Source organism: Thermobia domestica, chromosome 9 (assembly GCF_964235325.1).
Source record: "Thermobia domestica chromosome 9, izTheDome1.hap1.1, whole genome shotgun sequence".
Taxonomy (NCBI): domain Eukaryota; kingdom Metazoa; phylum Arthropoda; class Insecta; order Zygentoma; family Lepismatidae; genus Thermobia; species Thermobia domestica.
The window spans coordinates 281,438,665-281,464,545 of record NC_137462.1 but is presented as its reverse complement, the minus strand read 5'-3'; the positions used below and the strand labels follow the sequence as shown (position 1 = coordinate 281,464,545).

The window sequence follows — 25,881 nt, the reverse complement described above, 5'->3', positions numbered from 1 at the left end:
GCTGGTAGATTTAATAGGTTGCGTATTCAGTATTCATTAAAAGATACTCCCCTAAAACACTTAAAATTGTAAATTGTAAAGTTTTGTCAAAAAGTTGTCTTCTTTGGCTCATGTCTTGTCAAAAAAAATTAGCGTTGGCTGTGGAACTACATTCTGTTGATTTCCTTCTTCCAAAAGGATTTCTTGTCTTGCATAAAATTTCTCCTGTACCTAAATTGTACCTTTTGATGAGCACTAGTCGGTAGCGTATCTAGTGACTAATAATAAAGAAACATTGCTTCTTACTCAGTCTCACTTCTTTCACCTATATTTCATTTCACTTCATTAATTAAATAGATTCTTCGAAGAAAAGTGTTAATACTCATTTGAATCTCATTAATATTATCCAAAAATCTAAATATAAGATATACTCCTTTTTAAATCACAATATTCGTTTATATTAACAACGTAATGAGACGTCAAGAGCCTAACATTATAACCGCCACCAGGTTATAGAAGTATTTTTTGTGGACGCCCTGTATATTTCGTGAAGACAGTGATTATTATTTTCGATTTATACTTTATTCTGCAACGCATATAAGTTCTTTCTTTGGTGGGAATTGCTTCTTTCCCACACAATTGGACAAAGAAGTCTTTCATCGTTTTTTTTCATATATATATTTAAAACGTTGTTTTCGCTGAGAACATTTCAGTTAGTGACTAACCATTTCAGTGTTTCTCCCTGACTCATTATATGCATAGTATATATTCTATAGTTAATGGGAACTGAATTAAGTGTTTTCTTTAATCGCTTATGGAAACATTATAATAGATTGGAGAAATACGGACTGACCAGATGTTTCAGTAACCAAAGTGGCACCAACTGTGTTGTTTCGTAGCCCGTTATCTGTACTTTCTCACGCCAGTGTTATCGCCGTGTCTAGTGCATTATGGGCAGTTGACTAAAATTAACAGAAATTGTTTTCTATATTCTGTTTGTATGTGCATACAGGTGAGTTAACTGAGTAATTTTTGAAATGAACTGCCAACACTTTTCTGTTGACCATTGCAACCCGTAGCTTGAGCTTGGACGCTCGAAGAGTTTGACTCCAGGTCTGGAAGATGCAACCACGCATCTCGCGTTGAACTTCAAACATAAGTTGTGTTAAGGGGCACAAGCTATTTAGCCGATGAAGGACGATTACTTACGGCTAGCCCCAATCAGTGAAATCCCAGGTCCTCAGACCTTGTGCGTTTCAAAAGTTATATTCGCGCCCTCCAATATCAGAATTCAACTGTGAAGACCTTCTTTTCGTTTATTTACTCAAGATTTACTTTTACGCTGCAGGACTGTTCAGCGTAACAATTGGGTTCATCGTGGGACGATCCAGACAACTTTTCCCCAGTGCGAATCCCCCAAGTGTGTTCATGGTGTGAGCAAAGTATTTCTAGTGATACCTGAATTATAATCATATATACATAGAAAGGGCTATATTTCCCAAATAGGGCAAAACGTAATTTCAACGGCAAAATTTATTAGTGTCCAGTGTTGTATTCATTTCTCTTCGTTATTTTTTTCAAAATAGTGTTCCAATAAATAAGTATAGTGTCAATTAATCCAGTGTGTTTTCGTTGTGTGTATGAGTGATGTTTGTGTGTGTTATGGTCTGGATGACCGTCTGATCGTCCGTGAGGTTTTCGAGACGAGACACCCGAACCTCTCGGCGCCTAATGCTCATCTCATTATTGAGACCGACGAGCTTTTTGGGAAACAGTTTGTAATCTTCTTTGGAGAGGTCTTCGTCGTCCTGTCCAGGTAAGTTAAAGTATCAGGAGTATACTTATTGGTAATACCACGAGCCGAGGACAGCGAACAGAACTACAATTGGTTACAAATAAATGACAGCCCGAACAGTGACATGAACACTCAATCGATTACAAATAAATGGACGCCCGAACAGCGACTTGAACACTCAATCGATTACAAATAAATAGCTGCCCGAACATGGACCACGAACTTGAGATCGGTTACAAATAAATGACGCCCGAACTACCGACCCGAATCGAGACCGTTGGTGCTCGAATATACATTTAAGATTAATATTTTAATATACCATTTCTCTTTCAGCTTAGTACCAGGAATCCGAAAAAAAAAAAAAAAAAAAAACTTCTCTTTTAGGTGATTTTAATCATAGCTTGTGACATTATATTTTATTCTAATTGTATGTTTCTTTTTTAAGTTTTATCTTTGTCCAAGATGGCACAGGAAGTAGATATGATTACTAAGATGAATTCATTTCTTGAAGAGAATTTTGCTCAATTTAAAGAGAATTTTTATAGATTAGAACAGGGAAATAAAAAGAATATTGAAGATTTAAAAAAGGAAAATAAAGAAAACCTAGCTAGATTAGAACAAAGAAATAAAGAGAATATTGATAGATTAGAAAAAGAACTAAAGAGTGGATTAGGTCAGAAGGTAGACGCTTTACGGGATGTGTTTCGGGAAAATAGTCAGCAAACGGAAAATGCTGAAAACAAAACACCGGAATGTGAACCCCAGTTACAGTTAGATGTTCCTACTGAATACGAAACACCGGAAATTGAACCTCAATTAGTGACTGATATTCCTAGCGTAAACAAAACATTGGAATTGAAACCTGAGCTACAAACTAACACTCCTAATGAAAAGGAAACGCAGGAATCTGAACTCCAACCAGAGACAGGTAGTCTAAACCAACCTCGTAAGAAATCTGACAATGATTTTATTCATTCAGAATCTAGTGAAAATTACGAACATATGATTATAGACGACAGAAGTCGCAAGCGCACAAAAACAACTACCACAAACTACAGAGAGAAAAAGCACAAACGAAGTTACAGTTATAGCAATAAGCAAAGATACCAAGATCAGATCGTAAACAATACAAAATTTAAAGGGAATCAGAACCAAGAGCGCACACGAAAGAATAACAGATACAAAAGAAGTCGTAAATCACGGCCACGTAACTCGAGTTATCACATACTAGACAGGAACCGCAATTTGTGTGACATTAAACATAGATTTGTACAAAGAGGTAACCATCGTAGAAATAGACGAACAGACCGTAATTATCAAAGCAGAAACAGTAATCACAGAAAAAGAAAAAAAAAAAGTAACCAAGACTTTGTGTGTTGATACAAATTTTTCTCCTAGGAGAGCGACACATTTCTAAGCGATAAACATGTATTCATTTTTTTTCCTTTTTGCTTTTAGTTTTTGATAGAACACCTGGACACGAAAAGAAGAACTACGCATTTCTTTTAATACTCCTTTTTGCTTCCAGCTTTTAACTGTTCGGCAAAGAGCAGATAACACGTTTTTCTTTCTTTATTTTGATAAGATAATCGCTGCATTTTCGATCACCTGTTAATGTCGATGAATGACGGACGACACACAGCTGATTGATTCTTTGTGTGTGTGTATGTGTGTGTCTTTGCTCAACGTAGTACTTCATACCTCAGTCAGCTGTGCATTTGTGTTGCAAACCTTATCACTGACTTACTATTAGTTTAATGTCATTAATTTTTTCTTGTTTTCATTTCAGATGTTTGAATTTAAATCTTTTAGTAAATAATTAACGTATCACATACGTAGGGAGATTGCATTTATTCAAAAGCAATTTGAACTAGTGGCGCAGTTCCGTATTCCTAGCTAGTGGGAAGATATTTTGGCGTTATAATATATATATTTTTATTGTGTTTTAAAATTAAAAAAAAAAAAAAAAAAATCTTTTAGGATTTCTTCCCACTTTCGAAATTCTTAAATATGTTATTACATGTTATTTAGAATTAATGTTTGATTTTCTTTTAGAAAAAAAAAATATATCGAGATGCTTAGAATGAGAAAATTTTTAGTTGTTAGTTACGTATATATTTCTGTATTTGTAAATGAAACTTAGTATGTAATCTCATGCGTAGAATATGAAACTTTACATTTATAATCAATGTTAAATTTCTTTTCAGTGTTAATCTTAGATTTTCGTTTTCATTTTGAAGTGTTTACTGTAATTTTATTGAACCTCATTTACGTCATTTACCCGATTTTGACTTATTTGAATTTCCAGGATGTGACATGATATATTTTGTTCGAAGAGAAAAGTTTAGAACGGAAAGTAGGCTAAGCCTTAAACAAGTGATAACAGACATTTCCTTGTTAGCTAATAGTGTGTGTAGGAATGTCATGTGAATAGTATAATTCTCCGAACGAAAGCAGTAATCTTTTTATTGTAGAAGGAACTATATGAACAGATATTCTAATGGTGAACGGTCGTTTTTCCCCTCATATTAATATATATGCGGAAATATGTTTAACTTCTATATTTTCTTGTAATTTCTAATTAACATTTTTTTTCGTCTTCTCTAGACCACTGAACGACCGTAGGGAACTTCTTCGGGTAGGATATTTTATGGGGATAAAGATAAATATTTTTTTTTCAGGGAGGCAATATTTCCTGGAATTGCAGATCTCTTGCAAAAATGGATGTGGCTAATCCATTGGATATTCCATAGCTAACTGTATTTTCGCCATCAATCGCAAAATATAGTTTTTCATTTCTCTTCTTCCTTTATGGTACCCGTAACTAAGCATGCGTATTCTTAGGTTAGATTTTTAGAGTATATTTTGATGTCTAGTAACATTTCAGTGAATATTTTAATGTTTATGAACCGTAATTCTATTAAGTGGATTTGTATGCTAATGAGTTGTAATGTTTATTTTTCATGTTAATTTTGAGAAAAGTATATTTTAGTTCTAGTATGTCCTAGAAACTATTCGAATGCGATATAGATCCCGAATAATAAACTTATTTTCTTTCCAACAGCATGAAGCCATAACGATTTTTTGAAAATTACTTTGTCAATTATTTCATATGCTCGATGACTGAATTTTAATATGTTAATAAGACCATTTTGAAAATTTTGTAGCGAAGATGCCTAAGGAAGCTTGTTACAGCTGTTTTGTAGGGAATTTAATTGGATGTTTCAGACCAACCAGAAAGTTGTAATGTCGTTGACTATATTCTTGTTTGTATCTCATGTTTTTCTCTTAGTAGGTCTCATGTATTTTGTCTTATAGAGACATATCTTTACGATGCTACGAGAGCATTTGTATTTTGTGTGTTTACACATTTTTTCTAGGTGGAAGACGTATGTTATGTTCCAGGGAACATACGCGTAGTTTACTGAATATTAATGTTTATATTTCAGTTTTGTGCAGAAACAATTTTGTAAGTGCCTAGGGTTGCAGGCCTTCCTCGTTTCTAGTTTTTTTGCCTCGCAGGTGTCGACGGCATATTTTGTGTGTAAGTACGTGTAGTATTACACATTTTTCCCACCTATGCTTTTGGTCAATTCATGGTGTAATGACCATTTATTTTCAGGAATGTTTGGACTAGTGAGTCAACTTCCTTGATTCAGACCTTTGAAAAACTTGGATCAATATTGAATAGTTTTCAACATTTTAATTAATAAATTTTTTGCAGATGATACCCATCTATTTTGGTAACCCTACAATATTTACGTTTTAGAAGTGAACAACGACCATTATTCTAGGCCTAAGCTAATAATAACTTTGTTTCAGAACGAAACCATTTGTTGTATTGAGCATTACTGAATTAAAGTCTCGATTTTCACGACGAGCAGATGGCATTTGATCTTATGGCGTGCCAAATTTTCTTCATACATGTCAACGAAATCACGATCTTTTCTTTGATATGCAGAATCATGCTTATTTCTTGGAATTACTATGAACGTCAATTTTGACACTTAAGTTTATTTTTATTTTATTTTTGAAAAACGATTTTTCGTTCTTTTCTGCCAAACAACACGAGGCACAGTTAAAAAAAAAAAAAAAAGGACATACAGGTGAAAATCTTATTTTGTTTATATATTGTCAGTTTATCATGTGTTTACATTTCCATTCATTTTACTTTTTCAATGATTTTGATATTTTTCAAATATATTATAGTGATATCGAAACTTTAAAAATAATTTTAATATTTCAGTACCTTTAATATGTTTTGCTATTTGCTTATTCATTCACATTTTGATATTTTAAATACAGATATCAATATATTTACTAATTTTTATTGAAATATTTGATAATTCTTCAAGTCGATGTTTTCATGAATAGTTATCGTGTGTGTATATTCATTTCATATTACACAAAATAAAGTGATCGAAACGGAACACTTAAACATTTTATGAAAAGAATTTATTAGTGTTTAAAAAAAAAAAAAGCATTTAAATAGCCCTATAAACGCATTTACTTCATATTATATCAAATAAAGTGATCGAAACGGAACACTAAAACATTTTATGAAAAGAATTTATTAGTGTTTAAAAAAAAAAAAAAGCATTTAAATAGCCCTATAACGTATTTACTTCGTATTATATCAAATAAAGTGATCGAAACGGAACACTTAAACATTTTATGAAAAGAATTTGTGTGTTTTTTTTTTAAAAAAAAAAAAAAAAAGTAAGAATTTTAATAGCCCTATAAACGCTTTCTGCGAACTTAAAAAAAAAAAAAAAAGTTATCATACAGGTGTTGTAACTGTACTTCGTTTCTCACACCAGTGTTTAAAAAAAAAAAAATCCCCTTCTCCCCTCATCAACTCATCGTTGGAGAACCATGGAGGATATTCAATACATGGTTTCAACATATGAAGTAACGGAAGATAAGGAAACTCAACTGCACCAATTGTTCAAGAGGATCTTATTACCTTATGGAACATTTGGATTGGACATTGCTCATGCAGGAACCTCATCATGTTGTAGTGAGTGAACAAGTTATTTAACTATTTTAAATAGCCCTTTTTCAGGTGAAAAACCATTCATCGTTTATGTACGTAAGTCTCACACCATATGACAGTGTTGCCAACTAACTAATTTTAAATTTTCAGGTGAAAAACCTAACTTTATTCATACTTCGTTAGACGGCCAAGGGTTCTCAACCTGTCTACGTGTGCACTTAACAGGTCGTTCCCTTCCGGACCCCAAATCTATAACCGCCACCAGGTTATAGAAGTATTTTTTGTGGACGCCCTGTATATTTCGTGAAGACAGTGATTATTATTTTCGATTTATACTTTATTCTGCAACGCATATAAGTTCTTTCTTTGGTGGGAATTGCTTCTTTCCCACACAATTGGACAAAGAAGTCTTTCATCGTTTTTTTTCATATATATATTTAAAACGTTGTTTTCGCTGAGAACATTTCAGTTAGTGACTAACCATTTCAGTGTTTCTCCCTGACTCATTATATGCATAGTATATATTCTATAGTTAATGGGAACTGAATTAAGTGTTTTCTTTAATCGCTTATGGAAACATTATAATAGATTGGAGAAATACGGACTGACCAGATGTTTCAGTAACCAAAGTGGCACCAACTGTGTTGTTTCGTAGCCCGTTATCTGTACTTTCTCACGCCAGTGTTATCGCCGTGTCTAGTGCATTATGGGCAGTTGACTAAAATTAACAGAAATTGTTTTCTATATTCTGTTTGTATGTGCATACAGGTGAGTTAACTGAGTAATTTTTGAAATGAACTGCCAACACTTTTCTGTTGACCATTGCAACCCGTAGCTTGAGCTTGGACGCTCGAAGAGTTTGACTCCAGGTCTGGAAGATGCAACCACGCATCTCGCGTTGAACTTCAAACATAAGTTGTGTTAAGGGGCACAAGCTATTTAGCCGATGAAGGACGATTACTTACGGCTAGCCCCAATCAGTGAAATCCCAGGTCCTCAGACCTTGTGCGTTTCAAAAGTTATATTCGCGCCCTCCAATATCAGAATTCAACTGTGAAGACCTTCTTTTCGTTTATTTACTCAAGATTTACTTTTACGCTGCAGGACTGTTCAGCGTAACAATTGGGTTCATCGTGGGACGATCCAGACAACTTTTCCCCAGTGCGAATCCCCCAAGTGTGTTCATGGTGTGAGCAAAGTATTTCTAGTGATACCTGAATTATAATCATATATACATAGAAAGGGCTATATTTCCCAAATAGGGCAAAACGTAATTTCAACGGCAAAATTTATTAGTGTCCAGTGTTGTATTCATTTCTCTTCGTTATTTTTTTCAAAATAGTGTTCCAATAAATAAGTATAGTGTCAATTAATCCAGTGTGTTTTCGTTGTGTGTATGAGTGATGTTTGTGTGTGTTATGGTCTGGATGACCGTCTGATCGTCCGTGAGGTTTTCGAGACGAGACACCCGAACCTCTCGGCGCCTAATGCTCATCTCATTATTGAGACCGACGAGCTTTTTGGGAAACAGTTTGTAATCTTCTTTGGAGAGGTCTTCGTCGTCCTGTCCAGGTAAGTTAAAGTATCAGGAGTATACTTATTGGTAATACCACGAGCCGAGGACAGCGAACAGAACTACAATTGGTTACAAATAAATGACAGCCCGAACAGTGACATGAACACTCAATCGATTACAAATAAATGGACGCCCGAACAGCGACTTGAACACTCAATCGATTACAAATAAATAGCTGCCCGAACATGGACCACGAACTTGAGATCGGTTACAACATATTAAAATTAATACAAAATTTACCATTTTTTCTTTTGCTTGCTTTTCATAAGTGAAAGGAAGTAATGAAATGCAACTTACCACAATCATAGATAATGTTATTCTACAACAGAAAATATGAACCTCAAGAATTTTTCAGTGTTGCCATCCGTAGAAATTACAGTGCTGCCAGAATAACAATTCCTCCAAAACCTAAGATAAGGCAGCGACTGAAGAAACGAACACAACTGCATTTGATTAATGTCATGTTATTTTGGAATCTCGTGAACTACTTGTTAAATAACATTATTATTTAATTTTAATAACTATATGTTAAACTATTTTGTTTATTACAAACTAAATACAACTCTTATTTAAAAAGTAGTTCACAGGATTCCAAGACAACATGATACGTAATCAAATGCAGTGAAGTTCGTTCCTTTAGTCGCTGCCTTAACTTAGGTTTTGAGCGTAATGTTATTCTGGCAACACTGTAACTTCTGTGAATGACAACACTGAAAATTTTTGAGATTCATGTTTTCTGTTGTAGAATAACATTATCTATGATTGTGGTAAGTTGCATTTCATTATCTCCTTTCACTTATGAAAAGCAAGCAAAAGAAAAAATGGTATTTTTTAATTTTATTTTTAGTATGTCAAACTCTTAAGAAAAACTCGTAACTTGCAGATTAACATTTCTTATTTCATTTAATCCACAATACTTCTTCCCATTCCCGTATTTTACTGATTATGTTGACGACATCTATAGTACTTTCACAACCGTGCTAATGATCAGTGTAATGGGTAAAGGTTTGCCAAACCAATGTGTGCTGAAAATCTTCGAACTTGTATCGTAATCTGTGTTAAAGTTTAGAAAATAATGTGTTTAAGGATTGTTGTATTTAATTGGATTTACCACATATTAGTGCCACAAATTTACCATTGGTTTACCACAGATAACGTTATTTTTCTGAAAAGATGAGTGCTAAGGAAGGCAGTAACTGTTCGTCAAAATGTCTACGATAAAAAATTTTGGATGCTTTTGGGGTAAGTACTATATAATGAACATTGTAAACATATTTTTTAATAAGAATATAGAACTAATAAGTGAGACTAAGCACAGGGCAGTTATTACCTTTAATTCACAGTTTTATTGTTATGTTAATCTGCTAATATGCCACACGACTGCTAGCCATACCTTTCTTAGGACGTAAGGAAAAAGTAGGAATAGTTTTTAAAAAGTTAAGAGACTTGTTGTGGGGAAGCTTCTTAGATCTTAACAATAAATGTAATGAAGTTCTTGAACGATCAGTCTAAACAGGATATCGGAAAACAAATGAAGATCCGTAACTACAAGGTAATAATTTGTGCATTCTGAATGTGAGTTGAAAGTGCTTTTTGTACGGGACTGTATATTAAACTTCTTAGATGAAGATTGAAAATGTAATACAACTTATTTTCAATTCAGGAAAGAAGAGTGAGTAATAATAAACTGTATAATGAAATGCAAATAAATAAAAATAAAATTGTAATTCCGAGGACTGGAAAACAAACAAAACATAAAAATAGATTGGCATCTCTCAATAATAACTTAGTGTTACAAAAATTAACAAATGTTCTCAAGAAACATATTCTGAAATCCATTGTGGAATTCCCAGTTATCATAGGAGAATTACTGCCTGGGTACAAAGTTATTTGCTTGAAATGGAAACAAATGTTTGAACTGAACTGAAATTTTTATAACATACAAAGAGTGTAAAAGCGACCGATTGGACGGGACTCGAACCCGGGACCTATGGCATACCGTGCCGATGCGTTATCGACTACGCCACCCAATCCGCTTCCTAGATCCAGTCAGATGAGAGCACCGACCTCGAGAGTGAGAGAGTAAGTGGCTGTTGTGAGAAGTGGACTGGGCGGTTATATAATTGTTAATATTATCCTTTAACTATCCTGCGAAGTGACTTGTGTATCAGTGACTACTATAAAGTTGAATGAAGTGAAATATTTTAGTTTTATGTCCCATGATTGCGCCTGGTAGGCTAAAGGAGACGAGACGGGTGATTAATAGAAGTGAATGATTGTGGAAGAATTGGTGGAATGCGAGTGTGAGAGAAAACTGGAGAACTCCGAAAAATACCACGAGCATGATACTACGTAAAGTCAAATATGTGGGGAATGGCTAAACATAATACAAACAGTAGATTTACAGAATATATTAGAGATGTGAAAGACAGTCAAATAATAGCAAGCGGAAACATACATTTGAGCGTTGAATTAAATAGTTCTCAACTTAGAAAAGGAAATTGTACTCAATTTTTTAAACTGACATGTAGCGCACACAAATTTTTATGTGACAACATAATTATCATGATTAATAGAGCGAATGGAATACACACTTTTTTATATTCCTAAGAAGATAATACCCGATATTTCGCATATTTTATCAAGTATCCATTGTCAATGACTGTAGAAGCTTAAAACATATGCAGCAACCGGATCTTCACACATTTAAATCTCTATTTCAGCGGAAATCTTCAATAAAAACAAATAAACATACAAAAAAAAAATTAAACTTAATTTTATTTTTAGGGGACTACCTTGTGTATGCGTTCCCCTTTCTATAATTAAGTTTAGTGTAAGTGTACTTAACACCAAAAGAATTTTACCTATTATAATTTATCTTGTCCTGGTAACTACTAGTATTTTTATCCACTTCTTGACGTTATAATACTGACAGTGCAAGTAAATGCTATTTTAGTCTTTTTCTTGAAATCTTGAACTCTTTTGGAAACAAAAACCGACTTTCTTTTCTATCTTGTATGCGAGCTCCTCCGTGGCTAAGCGGTTAGCGTACACGCCTTTGGCGCGGGAGACCCGGGTTCAATTCCCGGCGGGAGCTCATGTGGTTCGGATTCCACGTTAATCAGTAGGTCCACGTCTCATATAGCCTCGCTGCTGAACGGGACGATAAACTCAAACTCAATTCAACATCTATCTTGTATGCAACAGATAGATGAGTCACACGCTTCCAGTTAAGAGAACATTCTCAAACATCACTGCTTCCGCCGTGCTAATTTCGGTAGGCTATTGATAAAATACGCCGTCTTTTGGCTTCAAGGAAGGTCACTGGACAAGGGCAACACTTTAATTGGCAGTGAAATAACTGATATTTGTGTTTATGATTTTCCCCTACTTCCATCTGTCTTTTTTTTTTTTTTAATAATCGTTCTAGATTTGAAGTACAGATCATGTATCAAATTTGCGATTTAAAATTACATTATTTTTTTCATATAGTAGCTATGTTTTAATCATACACCGTACAGTGAACCAAATTTACGGTATACATACAGTAATATTATCGTTCAATTTCTAATGTTGTCTGTGCCAAAAATGCAGGGAAAATGGCTCAGATCCAATGGAAGAATCTAGTGTCATTTTTATCAGTCTCTAGAACACAGTCTAAGTTTCTGTGACCACAAGTATATCATTCCTCATATAAGTCAGACACTCAGTTCCGTCAGCGAGAAAGAGCAGAATATCTGCTACGGAGTCTGAGCTCCAGAATTGACCATAGATAGGTAATTCATAATATTGATACCTGGGGATTGGGCGAGCGAAGGGAGATGTTGTAGTTCATCTCAATGCTCTAAAACTACGCCTCAGCAGCTCGAACCGTGTGAATTGGCACATTGGTCATTAGTCCCAAACATCGTGTGGACCATAGGATACACGTGTTCACTACAGGTGTTGCCATTAGTTTGCTATAGCGTAGTCGCTGACGCTCTCTCCTTTGGTGCGAGCAATCCCGGGTTCGATTCCCGGTGGGGACACTCGATCGAAAATGTATAACAGCTTTTTCAGGCCAGCCATCTTGAATGAGGTTTTCCTGGGTTTCCCTCATTCACACCAGGCGAATGTCGGGATGTTACCTAATTTATAGGTCCCAAGCCGCTTCCTTCCTTCCCTTTTCTCGGATAGTGTGCTCACCAAGGGACGCCATTCCTTATATATATATATATATATATATATATATATATACGTGATGGGCTAAATGGCCTTAGATGCCGACAGCCCAGAAATCTAATTCCTAATCCTATACAGGGTATCTCAAAAGTCCCCTGACATAGGGTAACTCTGTTATTATGAAAGTTACAACAAAATGTAAGAGGGGAAACCGTCTCCAAATTTGATGTTTTCAATCTAAAGTGAAGGAATATTTTAAATCGGACGAGCCGTTTGGGCTGTACATTCTTTATGCGCTCAATGTTAAATGAAAATGCAACGTTGCCAATTACCTGGATCCATAACATAAGTGATTCAAGTTACTGTTTGAAATGGGGGCTGGTCATCTACACGCTAACGCAAAAGACAGTAACTTCATTCACTTATGTTGTGGGTCCAGCAGTGGCGGATCCAGGGAGGGAAGGCGATCGGGGCGATCGCCCTCTCCCAGAAAAGGAAAGTTTGTTTTTAATTTTATATATAAATAAAACCCATCTCAGAGTTTGGAGCTCTTTAAAAGTAGCTCTAAGTAGCAGTATTACAACCCACCGCCCCCTCAGAAGTCCGTCGTGGATCCGCCTCTGGGGTCCAGGTAATTGGCAACGTTGCATTTTCATTTAACGTTGAGCGCACAAAGAGTGTACAGCCCAAACGGCTCGTCCGATTTAAAATATTGCTTCACTTTAGATTGAAAACATATTTGGAGACGGTTTCCCCTCTTACATTTTGTTGTAAATTTCATAATAACAGAGTTACCCTATGTCAGGGGACTTTTGAGACACCCTGTATATACTTTGTATCAGCATGTAAGAACTAACTAGTTTAATCAACGGGTTTTGTACACAAAAGTTATTTTGCTGTGTAGAAAGCTGTTATTTATTGAGGTGCATCTAAAACTAATAATTTGTATATATAAGCTAGCTGACGGGGACATCGAAGCTGTAAGTCTGTTGGATACATTTCTTTATCGTTGTATGGTGAAAGATGTGACTTGCAGTGAATTTGTGTTCGATTCCTGCTCTCTCCGTTTACGAATTATATCGCCTTTATTGTTCAAGAATTATTATTTTTGTTTGAACACTCCATCCGAACAAAACCATCTGCTTTTAAGTTCGAGAGAGACTGTAATAGTACTTTTAGAAAGTACCTATCGATACCGCGTCAGATCTGGATGGATCTTAGTCTTTGTATTAAGGTAATGTACACAAAGCTGATACGTCAGGAATTCTTACACCCAAACTTTAAACTTTCAAATCCTCATTCTATCTTCCTTTTCGTGCTACACTTCAAGATGTAAATTGTGCTATGCTTTATTTCAATGTTAACTATTTAGATTATAAGTTGGAGTTGGGCCGCGTTCAACTCTGGTGCATACGGTCCTTGATTCGATCTCAGCTTGTGCCAAATGAACTTTGTGGTGGACAAACACCGTGCGTCGTTTCCTCGGGTTCTGTTTTCTCCCACTTTCTTCATTCCACCATTTCCTTCATTTCGCATCGTCAGCGTCTCTTTTAGCCTAGCCAGCATAACCCTGAGACGTAAAACCTAGATTATAACTTAGAGCTACATCTGTCGTATGACTTCAGTTTGCATTAAATTACAATGTTAACTGTAGATTTCCAACTACTTAATTGGTGGTGGTGGAGACAAACATCCCTATAGTTTACAGGCAGTACAATTAGATATTATTTGCTGTTCGCGTTTATGCGCTATTGACAAATTAACGTTACTATAACTAGGAAAGTTAACATTACTTTAGTCTTCTTTTTAACTTGTTTTTTTTTTTTTTTTTTTCGTAAGTTTGACACATTCTAGGAATTTTCAATGAATCTAAAATGTAAGAAAAAACAGCAACATGTAAAATTTGCAATCCAGTTCTGGCAGAAGAAAACCGGTCAGTTTTTTATTTTTTCATTAAGTAGGAGATGATTGTTTTGCAGATATCTGTCTTCAGGAAACATGGAGATGAGCGTTGAAAATACAAATAAATGTTCCTTACATTCCTTAAGTTATATATAGTCGCTTTTTCATGCACACCTTGTTATTTGTGTTGTAGGAAGAGGAAGAACGCAAACAGCAAGATTTGGAGATGGGAGGTTGGACCCAAGGCTCTGCACAGACACTTCCTGATGGAAACTCTGAAAAAGCGTCATCGTTGGAGCAGAACAGTGTCATCAGTAGAGAAGAGAATTATTTAGCGAAAGATTCAGAAAAACATGATGTTGAGAGGTATTGATATTATTTCTTACACTTCCCTATTTGTTACTCAATGCTTGCATTGCATGGCGAATTCCGTTCATTAGGACTGTTCGCATGCCATTGTTCGCCTATCGAGATTCGTTTCATACAAATACAAATCCAAAAAACAGAGCGGTCGTAATAATTTTGCACAGAAGACTGGTAGCTAATTTAAGATAAATTTATTATCTTTTTCAGAGCCTATGTAAAGGTGATTTGGGGAGGGTGTGTGTGTGCAGGAATCGCAGTCATTTGGCTTCGAGTTTGCATGGTAGCAATTATGGTATGAGATTGTGTACAGTAATGTAATTCCAATTATTTCTGAAGCTTTAACATTAAGTGTAGAAGAATGATTATTTATCAAGGCATTTTAGTATTTTTATTTATTGCTTTTTTTTTTTAAATCGCCGAAAATCTGAAATATTAGCCGTTTGATAGAATTCTCAATATCAAACAGAATGCTTTTATTGCGAACATATCTGTAATTTCATAATAAAGGTCTCTTTTTTTATTTTTTTAAATTTATTTATTTATTTTTTTTTTTAATCAAATAGTCATGGAAGATATCTTGTATATAGACGTCCACTGTGCACTCTTTAATACTTGAAATGGACTATTTTATATTGTTACCAGTCCTTACTTAAAAAATAAAATAAATAAAATAAAAATATAAATAAAAAACAAGAAAAAGAAAATATAACTGTTTCGTCCAGTTTAATATTAGAGACCGAAGATGCTGTTGTAATTAAGAACTTATGATTGCACTGTTGCAATTATGTGTATATCAGCTTTGTATAGGGGTGTAGAAACATAATATTGTTTTTGCAGTTTCTTCGTTTGGTTGCATAAAAAGCCTACGTAAATTTTGAAGTGTACTTAATTACAAATTAACTCACGTCATTTGGAGTGTGAAAGTATCCATGTATCAAAAATGTTTTGTTGTAAACGCACAATATTTTTATAATATTTCTACCTCTATTCATATTACCTTGAAATTATAAAACATATTTATAGATAGACGAAGGAAATACAGATTACTTGGTCACTAACATATCATGGACTTGCACAACGAGTGTGTTGGACACTTCATTGTAAGAATTGTTCGGTGATGTTTTATTATTATGGTGCAGGGCAACAACTACAGCTTGCCTGGAGTCATTGACAATTCTATATGAAAAATGTTATTTTTCTATCTTTGTTATTGTTATGAAAATGGAGGAAAATTTTTGTATAAAGCCAAAGTACAGTTAAGAGTATTTGTTACATGAATTTTTTTCTGGAAACAAAATTTACTAATTGACAATAATGAAAAGAGTCTCTTAAGCAGAAAGTACATGGCTAATTGTGATTTGTGATAAATGAAAAACGCTTTCATTTTTCTGTGTTTTCTTTCTTTAATAACTCTGCTCTCTCTCTCTGCTGTTTCATTAAACTTTCTTTTTAAACTTATTTTAAAAGTGATTGAAGTCCTGAAAATGTTTTCTTTGCTAGTAATAAGTATCGTTATTTTAAATAAGTATCCAGTTGCATATCAGTAATTGCCTTTTAACAACTCCTCGGAAAAACAAACCCTAAAATAATGTTATTCATGAAATGTATAATTAGTTTTCGTAACTGCAAATACGTTTTGAAAACGTAAATAATACATTGTGGATTCTATAATAAGTTCATGCCTTCCTTTTTCATGTTGCCTTTCATAGCTTAGTAATATTTCATTTTGGATTGTGCGTTGGAAGTTGTAGTTACTTCCTTTGGAAATGTAATAAGCACATTGTAACTTCTTTCGATTTGTTTGTTACGATTATTAACGTAGGGAATAATGCACGTACATTTACACACACATATGCACAAACACGAGGTGAAAAATATACAGGGTGTTTCAAAACAACACCGACAACGTTTGGAAAAGTGATTTCTGACATCAAGATAAGACAAAAAGTGTAGACCAACCTAGGTGCACAAATGCTTCCTTCCGGAGTTATAATTCTGCTGAAAACATTAACTTTGAAGATCCATAGCTTCACAACTATGGGACCTACCATAGTCGGGTCAAGACTTCACTTAGGAAGTAGTATGTACCCTATCCAAATATCTAAGTTTCAGAATCCCGCGGTACTTCCGTAACAATTTTTACAGAAGTAGTTGGTGAGTACTTCAAATTATATGCCCGTAGTCAAACCCCTCTATAAAAATTGTTGCGTGAGTACCTTAGGATTCTGAAACTTGTATTTTTGGATAGCGCACATACTGTTCCTAAGAGAAGTCTTGACCCAACTAAGGTAGGTCCCATAGTTTTGGAGCTATGGATCTTTAAATTTCATTTTTTCATGTTTTCGGCAGCCTATAACTCCGAAAGGAAGCATTTGTGCACCCATGTTGGTCTATACTTTTTGTCTTATCTTGGTGTCAGGAATCACCTCCCAAACGTTGTCGGTGTTGTTTTGAAACATTATTATACTGTTTCGTTGATATTAATATTTTTGGTGTACAGGGTAAATTTGGAACACCTAATATATTGTGTAGTATGAGTTGTTCGCTATAGTGTACTTTTCATATCCAGATTGCCAAACGATTACCCTCATTTATGTAGTAGGAAGTAAATTTAATATGTAATTGATACTTTCTTGTAATTTGAAGACAATGTACCCTTTCTACTATCAGAAAAAAGGTACTGATCCATTGTTCCTTGATGGCCTGTTACATATTTCTTGTTCATATTGACAGGGTGACAACCTAACGACGTAAATTTATAAGTTATTTAACTAAATTTAAGACTGAATTTATATTTCCAATCTCAAAGTTTATAGATATTTCTACTTCTGAATTCTGGAATGTTTGTCGCATTAAACTCTTCCCTATGTCATGGTGACAAAATTTGATTACAACTTAGTTTTGATATAGATTTTAATGCGCTTAGTAATTTTACTGCAGTGCATTCGTGGTTTCATTCTGTGGTTTGATGTTAGTATTTAGAGAAAGTATTTTTAAGTTTTCATAATTTTTTTTTTCATATTAAGCTGAATATGTTAAAGTGACTTAAAAATTAAATGGCATATCTTTTGTTATAACGTGCCACTTGACTTGGTGGTGCATGCGAGGCTACATTTGTTTTTTGTTTTCAACATTGGAAACCGGGTATTTAAACTAAAGATCGAATAAAAACCTTCTGCATTAGCCGAAGGTATAATATTACGCGTTGTCGAACACGGAAAAACCAGTGTCCGAAAAATGTACGTTATGTACATAAATTCCTTGATTTTTATGTTCTGAATCTTTTTTCCATACAGCTGCCCGATTACTTTTATTGTTGAAACGGAGTAGCGAAATAGAGTATGAGGGGATATCGTAAAGTTTTAATTATTATAGTAAATAAATCAGGATACAGGGATTGTTGTGATTTGTAGTTGTTAACCCGTCTCTATGTAGTCACCACCCAGATTTACACATTTCTCCCAGCGTTCTTTCACTTTAAGAATACCGTCAATGCAGAAGTCTGCACATTGTGCTTTAAACCACACTTCCGCCTCACGAATGATGTCATCTGTGTTGTCAAAATGGCGATCACGCAACGGATTCTTCATTTGGGAAAACAAGAAAAAGTCACTGGGTGCGAGGTCGGGAGAATAAGACGGATGCTGCAATACTTGGAAGCCATACGCCCTTGCTTTGTCGACAGCAACTTGGGATGAATGAGCTGGTGCTTCTGAAAAGGTGTCAGCAAACGAGGAACCCAGTGCACAGATACCTTAGAGATTTGAAGTTCGTCATGGCACACTACCATAACTGAGACCCGTCTCATTCATAATCGTTTGGATGGTTACACGTCTGTCTTCGAGGATTAAACACTCCACTTTCTTTACAGTGGCCGCATCGTCCGTCAGGTATGGTGTTCCAGGTCTTGGGTCGTCTGTGAGGGACATATAAGCAGTTTGGAATTTCCTTTTCCACTTTACAATGGTGTCACATAATGGACAATAATCGCCATACACAGCATTCATCTCGTCATGAATTTGTCTGACATTATTACCCTTCAAATACAGGAACTTTATCATACTGCGAGCATCATCATATCTTGGTAACTTCCTGGTGACAATTAAAATTTTATGATATCTCTCGTATGTAGAGTATGATTATCATAGAATTTTTCAGACAATCTGTGGACTCTCGTCCATCAGTTTATTGATGAGATCGAAAAGAAACCAACGTTAAGGATCAGATATGAATCATTTGTATTTCTTCCTCCAATGATTAGAGTAAATTGGTGGAAAGGAGAGCCATTTGAGAACATGCAGCTGAAAGGTCTTGTCTGACCTCTATTTAGTCGTGTTTTGTTTTATTGATTGATTGATTGAAGTTCTAATATGGAGGCCTGGATTAGCATATTCTAGCACCCTAGGCTTTATTTCCGGAACCGCACCTCCAAAAATAATGTAACGTAATTTTAAATATATTTCTATTCAGCGAATTTGAAGGTGCTGTTGTTCGCTATGCTTTAATAAGTAAAAGAAAATTTATTCACAGTCTTATTGCTGAGTACACTTTATACGGCAGGATCACTCGAAAAGGAAGAAAGCATTTTATAATATGTAATGAAGAAACAATCATACGGGAAATTTCTACTACAATAAAGCAATTTTTTATTCTGTAATGTATAAGGCGGAGACGAGCCTACTCAGTCAAGGCACTAATCTGGGCCTGACGACCTCCCTTTTCAACTCGAAAGTTATAAGACGGGTTTTTAATTCTGAAAGTGGGATCCCAGTAGTCACGGTTTCACGCAAATGCATTAGCCACGAAAGGACACTACTCATATTAATGTATATTGCCACATCGTAGTGTAATTACATATATATCGAATACGAGAAAGCGTTTGAGTGTACGTCTCCAGTTGTCACAATATACAGAATTTGATTTCGTGGCACAGGGAAGTCCATGTTACAAAATTTAGACCCCCCGCCAAAAAAAGTAAATATTAATCATTTTAAATTTAAATAAAAAAAGAAAAAGAAAAGTGAAGGTGCCTGAACTGTTTTTTTTATAAATGTAAGTTCGTTTTCCGGGATCGTAATACTATAAATATGGATGCCTTTTCAAATATCTAAGATCAAATATTAACAGACGAAAACCACGTCGAGGAATTTGAAGCTTAAAATATATAAAACGATAATCACGCGAAATGTGGTCGCTTACTCTGAGGGAAGATCGTAGACTGAAAGTATTTGAAAACAAAATCCTGAGACGAATATTCGGCCCCCAGAGAAACGGGAATGTAGAATGGCGAAAATTTCATAACGAGGAACTACATAATTTATATAGTTTACCAAACATTCTTAGGGTCATCAAATCTAAGAAGCTCAGGTGAGCAGGTCATGTCGCCAGAATGGAAGAAAGTAGGAACGCTTTCAAAGTTTTAACTGGAAATCCAATCGGAAAATGATCATTAGCAAGACCTAGGCGCAAATGTGAAGACAATATTAATATGGATCTCGCAGAAATAGAAATACAAAGTAGAAACTGGATCCAGTTGGCTAAGAATAGAAGTCAGTAGAGAGCTTTTGTGAACGCGGCATTGAATCTTTGAGTTCCATAAGTGATAGAGTTAGTTCGTTTGTTTGTTTGTAAATTCGTTTTAATTCTGCTTTATTTTAGAATGTTTATGAATCATCAACATTTTACGAAAAGTTAGAATTGGGAGAAGGGAGGAAATGACGACAAGAATGTTAGGCATCCATTTTTATTTCAATCAAGTAATTTTAGGTCGTAAGATATACAGGAAGTAAACTACTGGATTCTGAGTGATGTTTTACTAAGCAACTCGATTACAAGTTCGTTGCGGTTTTCTTTCATTTTTTTCTTTCTTCATCTTTTTTACTTTAATGTCATGTAGTGCATATTTGTGTAGCCATTATTTTAAGTTTGAAGGAGGCGAGTGTTATTTCTGGATATCGTCCATACGTATTTCCTTAATATTTATTGTGGTTAATTAAATCAGCTCTTTTAAATACTTTTATGAGCCGAAGGAAACCAATATTTGAAAAGTTAACTTCCGTTGCTTGTCTGGATTAACCTGTTGGCCTTCCTCGCTGCTCTGGTGGGTAACTCACGTGGTTTTGATGCACGAAGTCTCGGGTTGGATTTCGGTGGGAAAGCATCGAATGCACTGCAGTGGGTCAGGTCGCACTTTGAACTCGTCTTGTACTTGATCCTGATCCTGATAGATGTAATTAATAATCTGTCGGAATTCGTACTGTATTTTTTTAAAGAGCTGGGGGGAAGGGGGATTCCAAAACGTGCTCTTTGTTGATTACATTTACTAATTCACCAAATAGTTGCAAACTCCGTTTGTCAAAGTTTTGAGACTAAATGAACGAATTAGATCGCAGCTTTGAAACACACAGAGAGAGAAAGTGTGTATGTAACGTATAGGATACATATATCGTGCGTACACCGTTGAAAAGTCTTTCTGTTGAAGGGATCTTTGCTAGCTACTTATCCGTGGGAGTAGACCCGGAATCGAGGAATATTTTTCACGCAGTATGTTTTAACAGCGTTGCATTAGTTCAGTCATTGGACTGCTTTTAAAGTTAATTTGGAATATTTCCATTGCCAGTGATGCTTCATACCTGGATATCAATTAACATGAATTAAGATGCTCAACATTGCCAAAACTCTCAAGTTATTTACAGGGGTTGGAAAGAATGCCATGGCAACGCATTCATAGAATACAAACTTTTTAACGCCTTCATTGGAATCCCTAGCGCCGCACTGCTGGACACCAGTGTTTGTCCCATTTTTATTGATGTTCACAACACAGCACTTGCAGAATTACGTATCTTGTGGGAGAGCGTTGTTTTCTAAGTGGTTTCATCAGTTGATTGAGGGGCTCATATCTGGGGAATATTTAAGCACTTCCATCCCTACCATTGGAATAAGTCGTCCAGAAGGGCAGCATTGTAGCAACATGCATTGTTATGCAATATAATGCATGGAGCTGCCGCCGTTTCGTCTGCAAAGCGGTAAGAACTGGCAACAGTACACAGCATTTACTGTCTGACGTAGAGGAACGGCATCACGGAGTATTATATCAGCACCATTCTCAGATTACCGGATTCTCACACAACTTGTATGGGCCCGGAGGATAGTGTGTGGCGCCATCAATTGGACTACTATTTCAATTGTGGCTTGTATGACCACATTCAAGTTTGTCCAGGCGATGATTCGATCCAGAAACACATGCGCTTCACCTTGTAACACGCCGAATGCTACTTTCAAAAGTGCAACATGGCCACTTTTGAACCTCTCAGTTGATGAGGTACGATAATTTTTGCTGTACCCCAGCACATAATGCAACACTCTCGTGTGCGTTCGTAACTAATTCTTTCACCGATCCGCTACCAGGACTACTCTCACGTCCTAGAGGAACGATGCTATCTAACAGACTGTCATCCAATATAGCAATACATTGCCACAAGCTTCCTCAAGTCCCTCATAATATTCTTTCTCATTTCTGCCGCGGGCCACCTCAATCTTTATTCACATACGCTGCTTCAACCTCCAAAGCATAGTCTTAGGACAATGTAATTTCAGCGCAACACTTCCCAGCTTAGTCTTTGTCTGTATGCCCCCTTCGTGCGGTGAATTGCCGTGGCTTTCCAGCATAACATCCTCGCCCGTTATATGCAATGCCCCGACAGTGTTGCCAGTAATTTTTCAACCCTTGTATATCATTTCAGTTACACCTAAGCCTAAGTCAGCACATAACAGTGATAGAATAATTAATATGGCCGTTGGATTCTTTTCCAGTCCACCTTGTCTAAAACTCAGCTCCATAAAAAGTATTCTTAATTGCTCTTACTTGTTCGGAAAGGAATGTTTTTAGAGATATGTGGTAATAATACGATATATCATAAGACTGCCATTGGAGAAAACGCAAGTAATTTCATGTCATCAGACAACTATCAGTATAATTAAAGAAAAAAACAGGAAGAAAATGTTTGCCAATGTTTCAACCTACATATATATTCCCAAAATAATTGTAGCATGAATGTGCAAAAGTAATTTGCATGTTTTCTGATGTAAATTGTAGTGTTATGAAGATATTAGCGAACGACTTAACTGTAGTTTGCGCACGATCTCTGTTATGTAGTTGCTTTTATCAGTTATGTACCTTTTATCAAAACTTGTTAATAAACTTATATTTTTGTTTGGTAAACGCCTGTTTTATTGTTTCCTGCTTTGTAGGGTGGGTCTGGGTATAATGTGTAATAATAAAAGAATATAAACATATAGGGGATGTAATTAATTGAGATAATTACATTCCTCTTGTATGAAGAGTTTACTCATTGTTCAGGTTAAAAAACAAATTCTCTTCCATTTTACTTTATTTTTTGAGCTCCTTCGAGGCTAAGCGGTCAGCGTACGCGCCTTTGGCGCGGGAGACTCGGATTCGATTCCTGGTGGGAGCTCACGTTCGGATTCCACGTTAATCGGTAGATCCCGTCTCATATAACCTGGCTGCTGAAAGGGACGTTAAACTCAAAATCAAGTCAACTCAACTCTATTTTCTGAAAGTCAATGCTTTTTCGACACTCCGTCGAAACATAGATTGTGCGAAAGTTTCCCGAATTATTTTGAAGGAAAACTAATATTTCTGATATAGCTTTCTCCAGGAATATCAGAGCCCTCTTGTGTATAAGCAGTTAGCGTACTTGCCTTTGGCAGGAGAGCCGGACTCGGTTCCCGGCTGAAGCTCATGTAGTTCGAATCTTTCGCCAAGCTGTAGGCGAAAGTCTCATATATCCTCACTGCTGAAAGGGACGCTAAACCCAAAGTCAAATAAATCAAATTAATTCAATCAAGAAATAGGATAGTAGTCACATAGTCGTCAATTAAATTTTGAGATTTTATTGATTTTATTGAAAGTGTTGTTGTAAGGCATGAAAGTCGTAGCTCAGAGGGAATTAGATTACTTTTAAACGCAATTGTGTAAACGTAAAACGTATACAGGTGACTTCTAAAGTCTCTCTCGATTTTACGTAACGTGAAGTGAAGTAGCAACTAATTGCTTTTCCTTGGCTGAGAAATAAAAGGAATAAGAGGGAGTCAAATTTTATTTCATTAACAGCTAAAAACACATTCTTGAATTTGCTGGTCAGCAGGTATTGATGTTGAAACCTTTTGCATCAAAATTACTGATAAACCTCATTTAGAGCCAATTATGCCGTCTCTCGATGTCTTGCATTTCTGTTCGACAATCTATGATATCAGATACCTGACAGATATCAATTAGTAATTTCTTATATTCGAAAGACTTGATAAACATGCCACGTGAATTAACATTGTGAAATTCAAATTTCTGATATAAGCTGTTGGTGACTATATTTCATGTTAACAAACACAAAATTTATTTGAAGCTGGTATGTACAATTGACCCTTAAAAGCAGGTTTTGTGTGTTCTGCTTCTCATTATGTTTCTGTTGGTTTGAATGACAGATAATAAGACATGTCAAAATATTACAAAATTAACTTAAAAGTAATAGGAAAACACTAATGGAGTAATAATTTATATTCAACAATACGATTAAAAAAAAAAAATCAGCCACATTCTAACATGGCTTTTGATTATGTTAACGAGTGGAAAAAACAACTACTTTTTAACACACCGATTCCTCTATAGATGCGAATTCAGTGATGCACAGGAGAGCGTAGTAGTTAACGCATCGGCGTGGTACACTGAAGATCCTAAGTTTGAATCTCTGTCCAGTCATACTCTTTTTCACTCCTTGTGCATCATTTAATTCGCTCGTGTAGAGGAGTTAGTGTGTTAAAAATAATGGCAGATACAACCGTCAGAGGTATTCTGAATATGGACTTGGATTGTCCAAGCACAGCAGGAAGTTATGATACAAACCATGTGGTCTGAGTGAAAGAACACCGAATTCAAGAGCGAGAGAGCGTGTAGCTGTTGTGGAAGCCGATTAGATAGTGTAGTGGTTAACGTATGGGCACGGTACACTGAAGATTCCGGGTTCTACTCCTGGTTCAGTCATATACTTTTTCACTGTGTATCATACGTCTTTTGAGCTTATCCACGAAAAAGTAACATGTGTGAAGAAATTGTAGATAAATACGAACACTTTATTATGCTTTAGCTTGGGCTTAGATATGACTTTAAGTAGTAATAATTACTATAATAATAGAGGGAGGGGGGACAGATTAAGAATGAAGATCAACTTAATGGAGAAATTATCTGTAACATTTCCAAAATCGAATAAATAATATCTAACTCCTCTCTGTCTCGATCTTCATCAGATTACATTGGTAACCAAATTTACGACAGATTCTAAACCAGGCTTAGTAAATTAAACCAAAATTGTTATACACGGTAACATTCGTAAACCAGTTTATTACACAAGTATGAAGATGTACATAAAGCAAATTAAAATCAGTGTAAAATAATGTTTCAATCGTAGACACTTCTCAAGCAAATCACATTCAATATTCGTATTTCTAATAGATTCAAGTATTAATTATTTAGCGAGAGAAGTATTATATAAAATATTTTCAATTAATATCCAAGCTATACCACAGTAATTTCAATCATAATATAATCGTACCACGTAGCTTTCCCAGGTTCTAATAGCTGTATTTATTCTCTGCAAATGTTGTGTATGTCTAATCAAAAGAATTAGCTAGAAGACGAGGGTTACTCTCAAAGTAGTGCCTCCTATTTTTCTCTTTATATATAACGTCCGTGGCATATATTCGTAGCGTTGTAGTAGAGTTTGCTGATACATTTACAATGGTATTTAGGAAATTGTCACCTTCAGTCTCGTACTGCTCCAAGAAATCTCGATACATATCAATCCGCTGAGTTTCGTGATCGTCTGTAACCATCCCGGGATTCATCTCGCACTTTGTAATATCCAGGTTATACATCTTTCGCAAGGCATAACACGCAGCATTCAGCTATGCGCATCGTTCTGTGGTCGTGATCTGTTCATTGTGAGAGGTGGTAATCGAGCAGGAACGCCGGAGTCGTGTAGAGCTCCCTCGTGGCTAAGCGGTTACTGTACGTGCCTTTGGCGTGGAAGATCC

The 25,881-nt window shown here is 35.5% G+C and overlaps 1 protein-coding gene across 3 annotated transcripts in view; it reads left to right on the top strand.

Moving 5' to 3' along the window:
• Positions 1-25,881, top strand: part of LOC145660714 (uncharacterized) — a 59,669-nt gene that overhangs the window by 26,031 nt on the left and 7,757 nt on the right. For all 3 annotated transcript variants that reach the window (XM_081726079.1, XM_081726078.1, XM_081726080.1), the window contains exon 4: positions 14,603-14,775. In XM_081726079.1, coding sequence (XP_081582205.1) covers positions 14,603-14,775 — 173 coding nt within the window. The remainder of the gene's footprint in view (positions 1-14,602; positions 14,776-25,881) is intronic.